The 12158-nt window shown below is 36.5% G+C and overlaps 2 protein-coding genes across 2 annotated transcripts; both read right to left on the minus strand.

Moving 5' to 3' along the window:
• Positions 1-6338: 6338 nt before the first annotated feature.
• Positions 6339-7103, minus strand: LOC141594905 (protein FAR1-RELATED SEQUENCE 5-like). The gene is made up of 2 exons (XM_074414889.1): positions 6860-7103; positions 6339-6745 (listed from the first exon to the last, which is right to left on the minus strand). Exons 1-2 carry the CDS (start codon positions 7101-7103, stop codon positions 6339-6341), a joined length of 651 nt encoding a protein of 216 aa, XP_074270990.1.
• Positions 7104-7307: 204 nt separating this feature from the next.
• On the minus strand, positions 7308-8348 carry LOC141594906 (protein FAR1-RELATED SEQUENCE 5-like). The gene is made up of 2 exons (XM_074414890.1): positions 8260-8348; positions 7308-8067 (listed from the first exon to the last, which is right to left on the minus strand). The coding sequence occupies exons 1-2, from the start codon at positions 8346-8348 to the stop codon at positions 7308-7310; spliced, it is 849 nt and encodes a 282-aa protein (XP_074270991.1).
• Between the last annotated feature and the right edge of the window lie 3810 nt (positions 8349-12158).

Here is a 12158-nt window from a genome sequence, read left to right on the forward strand (position 1 = left end):
GGAAAGCAATATTTGGCTGCAATTGAGGAAGAACCTACTGAGTTGCTGCGTTTTACTGAGGATGGTGTGAAAGAGGAACTGGAGTACTGGAAAAACTCCGTTTACTGTTTCATTCTAGGAGCCAATCCTCCTGTTGAAGTGGTGGATGGGTTTATAAGGCGTATCTGGGCTCACCTTCCAATTGATAAGGTTTCCTTCCTTCCAAATGGTGTCGTTTTGGTTAGATTCACCACTTGTGCGGCTAAAGATCGAGTCTTGCAACAAGGTCACTTCCTATTTGACAATAAACCACTTATTGTTAGACCATGGAGTGCTGATGTTGAGTTGGTAAAAGCATAAGTAAAGGAAGTTCCAGTTTGGGTTAGGTTACTGCATCTTCCACTAAAATTTCGGGGTAAGTGCTTACCTAAGCTTGCTGGTTTGTTAGGAAATTATGTTCAGTGTGATACTGCGACAAAAGACAAAACTAGATTAGGCTTTGCGCGTATCATGGTGGAAGTGCCGTTTGGTAAAGCTATTCCTGAGTGTATTAAATTTTTGGATGAGGATGGTGTTGTGGTTAGTGTTAAGGTGGAGTTTGAATGGAAACCAATACATTGCAAAGTCTGTAAAGGTATTGGGCATGAATATGCTAAGTGCAGGAAAGCTCCTCCAACACAGAGTCAAAAAGGGCCTCAACCAAAGGAATAGAAGCAATGGAGACCTAAGCTGCAGCAGAGACAGCCTCAGATTCCAGCTGTAACCCCTGTGGTGGATGCTGGGGTGTCTACTCTTGCTCCTGCAGTCTTTGCTACACCTGTGGAGAAACCTAATAAATTTCAAGTGTCTTGGGCTAAGAATGGCAAATATCATACTGTTCATACCCCTGCCAAGAAGATTATTAGGCTTAGTAGACATGAGTTATTAGACCATGGTCAGAGTTCAGCTAAGTTTGGTAATTCAACTTTTCTTGAGTCTCTGAATACTTCACCTCCTACTGTAGGCATTGGTATAATTGGTAGTGTATTACCTCCCTCTGAGGGTAATGCATAACTTTGGATTTTGGAATATTAGGGGACTGAATAGCCAATCCAAGCAAAATAGTATTAAGTGGTTCTTGCATCATCATCAAATTGGTCTTTTTGGTCTCCTTGAGACAAAGTTGAAACCTTTGTCTCTAAATAGTATTAGAAACAACCTCTGTGCTAGTTGGTGTCTTTCCACTAATACTTCTTATCATAAGGGGGATAGAATTTGGGTGTTATGGCTAATGATGAAATTAAGAAGGTCATGTTCTCTATCCCTAGTCATAAGGCTGCTGGCCCAGATGGCTATTCTAGTGCCTTCTTTAAGGATGCATGGGACATTGTAGGAGGGTATGTATGTGATGCTATTAAGGACTTTTTCCACTCTGGGAAATTACTTAAACAATTGAATCATACCCTTATTTCTTTGATCCCTAAGTGTGCTATGCCTCAGAATGTGTCCCAATTCAGACCAATTTCCTGTTGTAATGTCATTTACAAGTGCATTGCAAAGTTGTTGTGTAATAGGTTGTCTGAGATGTTGCCTGAAGTTATTAGTTCAAATCAAGGGGGGTTTATCAGAGGCAGGAACATAGTTGAGAACATTCTTATTTTCCAGGATATAGTCAGATTGTATAAAAGGAAGTCAATGTCTCCTAGATTTCTTCTTAAAGTTGATCTGAAGAAGGCTTATGACTCAGTCAGCTGGGAATTCTTGGAGCAGATGTTGTTTGCCTTACATTTTCCTGGGAAGTTCATTGCCTTATTAATGGAATGTGTTACCACTACTAGTTATTCTTTGGTCCTGAATGGTGAGAGTTTTGGTTTTTTCCAGGGGAGAAAGGGCCTTAGACAAGGGGACTCTTTATCTCCTTTACTCTTTACTATTGCAATGGAGTATTTGAGCAGGGTACTGGCATATGTTACTGACACTATGGATTTTAGATATCATCCCATGTGTGGTCAACTTAAGCTCTCACATTTAATGTTTGCTAACGATTTATTATTGTTTAGTAAAGGGGATGTACAGTCCATCATGGTGTTGCTGAGAGCCTTTGCTACTTTCTCTGGAGCTTCTGGTCTTCAAATGAGTCCTGCCAAAACCAGTGCTTATTTCAATGGGGTACCTGGTTGGGTCAAGGAGGATATTCTGCAAGTAGCAGGGTTTAAAGAAGGAGAGCTACCATTTAGATATTTGGGCATTCCTATTACTGCCGGTAGGCTTTCTAAATCTCAACGTCAAATCTTAGTTTAGAAAATTACATCCAAAATTGCAAGTTTTGGGACAAGGCATCTGTCTTATTCTGGGAGACTTATCCTAGTTAATGCAGTTCTTTCTACCTTGTATACCTATTGGATGAATGTCTTCATTATTCCTAAGAATGTGGTGAGTAGATTGAATGCCATTTGTAGGAATTATCTATGGGATGGAACTATTGACTATATGAGAGTTCCTAATGTTAGCTGGGAGAAGAGCTGCTCACCCAAGGCAGAAGGTGGTTTAGGGATTAAGGATAGTTATGCTTTGAATAGTGTTGTTGTTGGGAAGTTGATTTGGTGGATCTATTGTTGTCCTGATAAGCTATGGGTGAAATGGGTCAACCAAATCTACTTAAAAGGCAAGAACCTGGATGACTACACACCTACTGGGGATTTGAGCTGGGGTGGAAGCATGTTTGCAGAGTTAAGGAGAAGTTGAGTTCAGGTTACTGTCAGGGTCAATGGATTTTGGACCCAGGAGGTTATACTGTGAGTAGTGGGTACGAGTTACTGAGGAAGAAGTTTCCACCTGTACAGTGGCACAAGTATATCTGGCATTCGTGGTCTGTGCCTAAGCATAGATTCATTGGATGGCTTATTACCAGGGAGGCTTTGCAGGTGAAGGAGAGACTGTATGCATTGGGGATCAGTCCTGATGACATATGTTTACTCTGTGGGAGAGAAGCAGAATCTCATCACCATCTTTTCCATCAGTGTGTATATAGTAGGGGTATCCTTGAAGGGCTGGCAAGATTATGTAATGTTAATATTCCAACTGATGACATTCTGCAGTGGATATGGCATCAGCATTGGTCTAAAATCAAGAAAGTTATTCTGTTCTGTGCTTTCTTGGCTTGCTATTAATAAATCTGGATGCAACGGAATCAAGTTCGTCATGAGTGTTGTCTTCTGCGGCCTGCTGCGTTGCTGGAGCAGATTAGAAGGATTGTTAAATTGCGTATTAGTACTCATTGTAACCAAATTCTAGGCAATGATAAGATATGGTTAGGGAGTATTGACTTATGTAAGTAGAGCTTAGGCTCGTATGAAATAGGTTGTATTCAAAATGGATAGGTTGTATTAACCTTGTTTGGGCTTAATGGAATCTTACATTTCACCAAAAAAAAAAAAAGTAATAAAGAGTACTAGGATATCATGGGTTCATAGGGGATTCATGGTGTTGATCATACAAACATATTTACAAAGTTGCAAGCAATTGTTGTTGTAAAGGAACCGAGTTGGTTTATATCTTACGGTTCATAGGAAGAGTTGGGTCCCGGAGCCGAATCGATTAGATTGTACAACACCTACAAGTCGACTTACTTTCCTCCTATTCACTTCTACGCATGGTCTAACATGACTCGAGTTGGTTTATGTCTTACAAGTCATGTTGAATAGAAAAGAGATGGGTAAAAATGCAAGGATTCATAGGCTTAGCATTTCATCAAACATAACATGTGCATAGGTTGACATCACAACAAGTAAGCAATTTAATTATGAAAACATATTAGATTAAGCATGATTAATCCCGTGTTTGTTTCCCCTAATTACCCACTAATCCTAATTTAGTAACTACTCACTCATTATCATGTTCAACATGCTAATAAAGTTGTCAATCATATTAACAAAGCAAAACATGATGAATAAATGGAAGTGATTAACAATAATTAAACAAGGGTAAAGAGAATTATACCTATGAAGATGATTCCAAATAATAAAGCAAAGAATAATAGAAGAAAACTTGATTGATTGATGAATAGTTGTCAATTCTCCAATAATAACCCAATAATCTTCAATTACCCAATAATAATAAACTTGAACAATGATTAAGGAAAGATTAATGTGTAATTTTGTGGAAAGATTGAAATTAATCTATTCTAATCTACTCCTAATCTAATCTAAGAGAGTTTTCTACTAAGAAGGCTTCTACTCTAAAAACTTGATTGTTTGATTATTACAAATGGGGTATATATAGTAGAGCATCATTAGGTTAAGCAAGGGTAAAATAGTAAATAACAATGCTAAATGTTGGGTAGGGAATCGCTCCTCTCAGAAAAGATGCGGGTCTCCTTTTAGCTAGTCTTTCAGAAATATGCGCATCCCGAGTGGAACAAGGAGAAGACGGTTGCACTGGAAAGGAATCCGAGCGGCCAAGGGGTCGGGACGCTCGGATCATCAGGCCTCAAGACGGGCGTCTTGGCATCAGGACGCTCGGATAATAGGAAGGGAAGACGAGCGTCTTTGAAGGGGAGACGAGCGTCCTGGGTCTGGGGACGAGCGTCTTGAGTCTCGGGACGAGCGGATTGGCGGACAGCTTCTTTGTTTGAGCTCGGATTGTAAAACGGACGTCATTTTCTCATCCGCACTCCTATTGGAGTGATTCAAAAGCCTGTATCACTTTATTTTTCGACGCCGTTCCATCTAGCATACTTTAGGAGCCAAAGGAGCAACCCTTAGTTTTGTTCCGAGCAATTTCTTCTTGCATTGACTTCCTTCTCGTCATCCTTGCTTTTTAACCCTATGATCCTTCTATATACTCTTTATTCCTACATACTTGGTCATCATTCTTGTCTCCTCTTCATACTAGTCCATCTAATATCGTCAAAAAGCTTCTAAATATGCATGGAAGACGAGAATTTCCGCCTAATTGTCTTCTTTCCTACAAAACATACGAAATGCACTAGCAAAGCAAAATATAAAGCATTTGACGGATAAAATGGCTATGGAATGTTATAATAATATGCAAAATGGGCTCAATTAAGGGACTAAATGTGCGCAAATAATGTTCACATCAATTTGTGACATGTGTGTGAGTAATGTAACATATATTGAGGAAGCTACGACTCGAACAACCTGAAGTTTGAAAAAATTTTAATTCAAGAGAGTGTTATATTTCGAAAACAAATTTCAATAAAGTTTATTATGTTCTAGCAGAACAACAACAATGTTTATTGTGCAAAAGGCTTTTGCACCTTCAAATTATTGTACTCTGGGAAAACAATTCCAATCAAGTTGATGATGTTTCTGCAGAACAGCAATAATGATCCTTTAATACAAATGTAATATACTTTGGCTATAAGAGTAATGTACTTTGGCAGTGAAATCGAATTGTACATTCAAGCCTTTAAGAATGTTCCTTGCAGAACAACAATAATGATCCTTTAATACAAATGTAATATACTTTGGCTATAAGAGTAATGTACTTTGGCAGTAAAATCGAACTGTACATATAAGCCTTTAAGAATGTTCCTTGCAGAACAACAATAATGATCCTTTAATACAAATGTAATATACTTTGCCTATAGGAGTAATGTACTTTGGTAGTAAAATCGAGTTGTACATACAAGCCTTTAAGAATGTTCTCGTAGTGTATATTATGAATGTCTATCCTTGAATCAAAAATTTGCATCTTCCACTTCGTTATCAGATTCATCTTCTTCATCGTCGTCCTCCACATCATCAGATTCATCTCCTTCATCGTCGTCATCTTCATGGTAGTATTTGGTGAATATGCAACAGAATGTAAATTAAATATTAGATTTTATAAGGATAAAATGGCCAAAATGAACAACTAAATTGATATACATTTAATGTTAACCAAATATACATTGCTGAAATTCTCATCTGTGCCTTCAGAACAACCATAATGTTCATTGCACAAAGAACTTATGTGCCTCCATATAAGAGTGATGATTTTCGAAGGTAAACACTATGCGCTATACTTGTATAATTAATAATTATTTAGCATTAATGTAATATGCTTTAACAAGAAACCAAATTATACATACCTGTCAGGTGGTTTGTTTCTTTGCAAGTCCTAGAGTTGTGTCCTTGGCGGCCACATGTTTTGCAGTACCTCTTCTCTTTTGCTCTCTTCTTTAGGGCTTTTAACATTTGTGATTCAATTCTCTTGCCCTTGGTCCTACCCTTATTTTTAGATTTTTTAGGAACATGACTCACAAACTTCTGAGGTATTTTGCAGCCCACATACTTTTCTATTTCTTTCATCTTGTCTTTCTTCTTTGATGGAACACTTCTGTTACTAATCATATCCAATCTAATATCTCTCAGTTTTTAAATCAAAAGCTTCATGTCGGTATCATTACACTCAGCTACGCTGACACAAGAATAAACCTCTTGCAACAGCTCAATACTCAAACTTTTCCGGTCATAAAACTTTTGAGAGACATCTATCAGTTTGCCATCTTTATCAAAGACAGGCTTACTCATTGCAGCTTTTGTCCATCTTTGCATTATGTACTGTTCTGGTATTTTCTGAAAATCTTGGTTGTGTAGAATCCAAAGGCAGTGCCTGCACAACAAGCCCATTCTCTGAAACATAGAACAAGAACAAGTAATCTCCATGTTATCTGGTGAATATGCTACGTTCCCCGACTTATTTGACATCTGGAAGCCTGTTAGAATATATATTTTTGTCTCATCAATCTTGTCCACATCTTTAAAACGAACATCAGATAAAGCTGCAACCAATTATGTTTGGAAGTCTTTGAAAATGTTGTGCGAGTATATTTCAGAAGCATGGACTTCAAGGTTTGAGTTTGTTTTCCGTGGGATTTCAGAGTGTTTGTTGTCACTGTTCAACTTGAACTGCTTGTGTCTTTGTGCTTCCAAGGCAACCTCATAACACACCCAAAACTCAACAAGGGTCAAATGAGGTGTGAGGAACCTGTCAAAGAAAATGTTTTCACTCTCAGACCTAGAAGTAACCCTTATCAAGCCAGACATGGAAACATCTTTAAAATAGGCAGGGATCCACTGTTCCTTGATATCGTACAAATTTGAAAACCACTCGTGTTCTACAAGTTGATAATCAGTCATTATCTTCCCCCATTGTTCTTCGAATTCATCAGGCTCAAGTTGGTTGTTCCAAACACACCTATTAAGCCTGGTCTTAAAATCCTCATCTTAAAACAGTTGATAACTGACTTTTTCTCTTAGTTTCTTCATGATGTGCCACATGCACAGTCTGTGTGTTGACTCCTTAAACACTTCCGGGACTACCGACTTCATTGATTTGTCCGATCAAGTAATTATAATTCTCTTTGGCCCGCCCATTGCTTCCAAAAATGTCTTGAACAGCCATCTGTAACACTCAATACTTTCATCACCTATCAACCCAGCTCCAAAGGTTATGCACCTTTTGTGGTGATCAAGTCCTGTGAAAGGCACAAACACCATATCGTACTTGTTTGTTCCATATGTAACATCCGCTGATAACACCTCACCGAACATCATGTAGTTCTTTATGCAGATCGGATCTGCTAAAAATACTCCAGCCAAGCACTTGTTTTCATCTACTATAAAATCAAAGTAAAATGAACTGCATGTTTCTTTTTTCCCAATAAGATTCTCAACAAACATTTGCGCATCAAAATTACCAATGTAGGTTTTTATGTCCCTGACAAAGTTTTTGAAATCAACCTCAGTAGCACCAATGTTGTCGTAACCTCCACACAACTCCTTCCAAACTCTATAGGCTTTCACACCACCTAGTTTTAGCACTATTACCTTTGTGACAAATTGTTTCTGTACCTCTGTCATTTTTCGGTTTCCTTTCAAGAATATTGTAGATTCCGGCGAAGAAAGTGGATGGTTATGGGCTTCATCGAATCTGGTAACAATATAAGTTCCATTTTCTGTGTATTTGAACTGCACTAATGCACGACAGTCAATTCTTATAATCAGCCTCACACGGCTTATGTCTGTCACATCAGATTGTGCATCATTCTCAGCAGTATCAGTATCAATGCACTTCCTTTTCCTACTTTCCTTTACACCTTGCCTATTGCAGACAACATTCCTTAATGCAAAACTATTTGGTAACTCATTGCCTTTAATCCTTTTTGTTGTTGCAAGTCTTGGCGTAAACCCACAGATTGTACAATATTCTTTGTAAAATAACTCTGCTGATTCTAGTGTTTCGAATACTTGTACTACTTAAGGTTTTTTTTCCTCTGGACAGAATGGAATGTACTGGTGTGCATTTAATGTTTCAATTCTTGTTCTTGGAGTCTTAAAGCTGTTATTTGTAGAAGAAGACGTAGTTGCATCACTTGTACTCATTGTCTACTTCAACAATAGTTAAGTAAGTATATTGAATATTATTACATCAATAATACAGTAATCGAATTCTAATATGCTCTACAAAGATTGGTAATTTATTTCGTACAAATAAAGGTTCATATATAATGTATTCCTGCCAATGTCCATTATCATTCCTTTAAAGGAACATTTATGTTACTGCTAATGTTCATAGGAAATATTGTTGTCCATTTTGATATAGCGTATATAAAATATATTGAATGCTAATGACAGTAAACAATTAAATAGACATAATACTATTTCATTAATATTAGAAATATCTACAAAAGTCATTCAAGACTTTCAAAAGCATAAAGCCTATTAAGGCTTATACTGAAAAAAAAAACACAAGATAATACAAAATAACAATATACTAGAAAACTAACTTAATATATTTGTAAACTAATCTAACAGTCAGAGTCATAATAACCCTCATCACCAGAATGCTCCTCATACAAGTTTTCAATTTCATCTAGTTTTCTTTGTTTTTCTCTTTGTCGTGCTTGTCGTTTATGATGTCTAATTATTTCTTCACGACTAGACAAACACCTGCAAAGGCAGTATCTTTCAAGCAGCCTTCCATTCTTTGTGATAGTAATTATTCCATTTTTATTTCCCCGAACCGCGTTTCGGTAATAATCCCTTTCAATTACCTTTTTGCCGTTCCCTATAAGGAACCAAGACGACCAAGCCTTGCATACCTCGGCCATGTTTTTTTTCTCTCGCCTCCCAAGTTGTTCAAAAAGAACCGAGAGGAATGCAGAAGTAGTAAGAAAAATATGTAAAGGATGGCTGTGTGATGGTACATCCATCTCCACAGGAATATCCGTTGAACTAATCCATTTTGAAGAAAAATGGTCTACTTTCCACTCCCTATAGTTATCGATGAAATTTTTTTTTGTCATCAATGTTCTGGTAGTGGACTATTTCGTATTCAGAATAAGACATTTTTTTTAGAAGATTGTGTAGTTTTCTGGAGATTAAAGATTTTGGTTATTGAAAAAAGTTTTAGAAATAAAGATAGGATGAAAAAGTGGTGGTGTACTCTTGTGTTTATATAGTGGATTAATTTAGTAGAAGAGATTAAATATTGTGAACAGTTGTGTTTTTTCAACTGTCACAAACATAATCATGGTAATTAATAAATTGGTTGAAGTTATCTATGTTACTTAAACGACTATATGTATTACGAGTTCAATTTAGTTGATATTTCAAATTCCTGTGTAAATAATAAAATTTACCTTTAAACATAATATAATGTACATTTAAAGTCTTCTTTTAAATCTTTTGCATAAAACAGTATATGCACATTATGAAAATACGTAATGGACATTTGAATTAAACTGAAAGCACATTTATTTTCCAAATAATGTTTCATGTTCTTTTTTAAATAATTTAATGTACCTTAAAATATAATATAATGTACATTTTCCGAACAGTGCTTAATGATATTTTAGTTGCACATAATTATCAGAAAATGCACATTATGAATATAGATAGTGGACAATTTATTTGATGGAACATGTTTTTTTATAATTAATATAATGTACATTCAGAAGTAATATTTAAATTAATGTGAATAGTTGTGTCTTTTCACCACATAAGCAAGTTAGAAACCGTCATTTGGCTTATTGTGACTTATTGTGAATAGTTGCAAGACCACTTGCAAAAGGTAATAATTACTTGCACATCCTTATTATATGTAATGCACATTTCAATAAAACTGATTGGACATTTCCTTATGAAACGTGTACACCACAACACAACACATTATTATTACATGCAAAACTACTTTTCAGTTACTTCAAATTGCACACTTTTCCTTTCTCATTATTTTTACATTTTTTTCTCACCATAAAGTATATTTACATTTATCATCCTCCAAAAATCAAACAAACAAACTATAAACCCTAATTTAGCACTTTTCATTATAAAATTAATGTTTTTGTGGTTCCGAACATTAAATCTAGTTAACTAAATTTAATCAAATCCGAAATTAAGTTGTATTTCATTAAATTTAACTTTAACATCATCATAAAATCAATTCAACAACGATTCAGAAAAGAATTAAATAACATTGAATGAACATACCTCAATATTGACTGTAGAAAACAATAATTCCAGATGAATGACGAATCAATTCCGATTATCCTTACAAAGTTTTGATCTTGAAATAACTGAATAACTGATGAATGCAAAAGTTTGAACAAATTGAATCTGATTTCGCTTCTGAAGATTTGCACTTCGAACACAGCAATTGATGAAGAATAACCGATTTTAGATCACTAAATTTGATGTCGAAAAACAAAAATTTACAAATTAAGGAAGGATTAATGATAAAATCGATTGATTTTGTTTCGTGTGGTTTGATTTTGTTCCGTAGGTTTGATATTGCTCACATGTACACTGTTATTTTTTGTTTTCCGCGAAAGTCTACTTTTCAAAGAAGCGCGCGTCTAATCTCAACCGTCAGATAATTTGATGGACGGTTGAGAGTTGTTCTCACGGTTCTCGCGATAAGCCCCGTTCTCACCGGAACTCTAGCATAATAATAATAATAATAATAATAATAATAATAATAATAATAATAGTAATAATAATAGTAATAATAATAGTAATAATAATAGTAATAATAACAGTAATAACAACAATAATAACAATAATAATAACAATAATAATAATAATAACAATAATAATAATAATAATAATAATAATAATAATAATAATAATAATAATAATAATAATAATAATAATAATAATAATAATAATAATAATAATAATAATAATAATAATAATAATTTTCCCCACTTCTATTTCTCGGCCATTGCGCGGTGTTACAGTTTTGGGAGGACCTGTCAGTACTTGTCCTGGTTTTAGCAGTGAGATTGTGGCGACGAGAGTAACTAAGACCATTGAGCTAATGGACTTGGTTGCGAGGATTGAGGACCCGCAATGTGAGTTGCTTCTTCTTTGAGCTTGTACTGGTATTTCTAAACTCTACTTCTCCCTTCGTACTTGCTCCCCTAGTGTTTTTGGGTCTGTCCATCTTCCTTTTGATGCCGCTCTTCGTTCTAGCTTGGAACATATTTTCACCGCGTCAGGGCCGGGTTTTGGGGATTGGCAGTGGCGCCTTGCTACATTCCCTTTTCATCTTGGTGGTCTTGGTGTCTATGCGGCGGGAGATGTTTTATTTTATGCTTTTATTGCGTCCCGCATAGTCTATTGGTTTGCGAGGCTAAGCTCCTCGGCCCTTCCGGTATTGTAGCTGGCCCCGCTTTTGATGATGCCGCGCAAGTGTTTTCTGCGACTACGAGTGTTCGTATATTAGGTCACCCTAGTGAAATTGTCGCTCCAAACTTATGAAGAAATTGGCGGACATTTATTTCACGACGGTTCTTTCTTTGCCTCAGTCTGTTTTCTCTTTTGACACCACGCTTGCCTTGCTTTATGGCGGTCTCGGCAGGTTCTCACTCCTCCGATTGGTTACGTGCGGTTCCTATCTCGGGGTTGGGTCAGACTATGAACGGGAGGACTTACCGTAGTGTCTTTGGAGTATCGTCTGGGTGTTCCGTTATTCACGGTATCTAGGCCCTGTCCGCTTGCTCCGGGTTTTTCTTTGGGGATGTTTTTGGGGACCACGTTGTTTCTTGTCTTGCATTGTGGGCGTTAAACATCCGCATAACCTTGTCCGGGACACTCTTTTCGACATCTGCTATAGATCTGGTATTTTTGCGGGGAAGGAGGTTGATATCGGTTTGGTTGATGGGCATGGTGGCTCTCTTCGTCTTGCGG

This window comes from Silene latifolia, chromosome 8 (assembly GCF_048544455.1).
Source record: "Silene latifolia isolate original U9 population chromosome 8, ASM4854445v1, whole genome shotgun sequence".
Classification (NCBI taxonomy): domain Eukaryota; kingdom Viridiplantae; phylum Streptophyta; class Magnoliopsida; order Caryophyllales; family Caryophyllaceae; genus Silene; species Silene latifolia.

Bases quoted from the DNA above. Each gene is read 5' to 3' on its own strand.
- LOC141594905 (XM_074414889.1), bottom strand. From the start codon at position 7,103: ATGACTGATTATCAACTTGTAGAACACGAGTGGTTTTCAAATTTGTAC. The intron at 6,746-6,859 runs GTGACAACAAAC...AATTGGTTGCAG, and splicing joins CAAGCAGTTCAAGTTGAACA to CTTTATCTGATGTTCGTTTT.
- LOC141594906 (XM_074414890.1), bottom strand. From the start codon at position 8,348: ATGAGTACAAGTGATGCAACTACGTCTTCTTCTACAAATAACAGCTTT. The intron at 8,068-8,259 runs GTACATTCCATT...TGTCTGCAATAG, and splicing joins GAAACATTAAATGCACACCA to GCAAGGTGTAAAGGAAAGTA.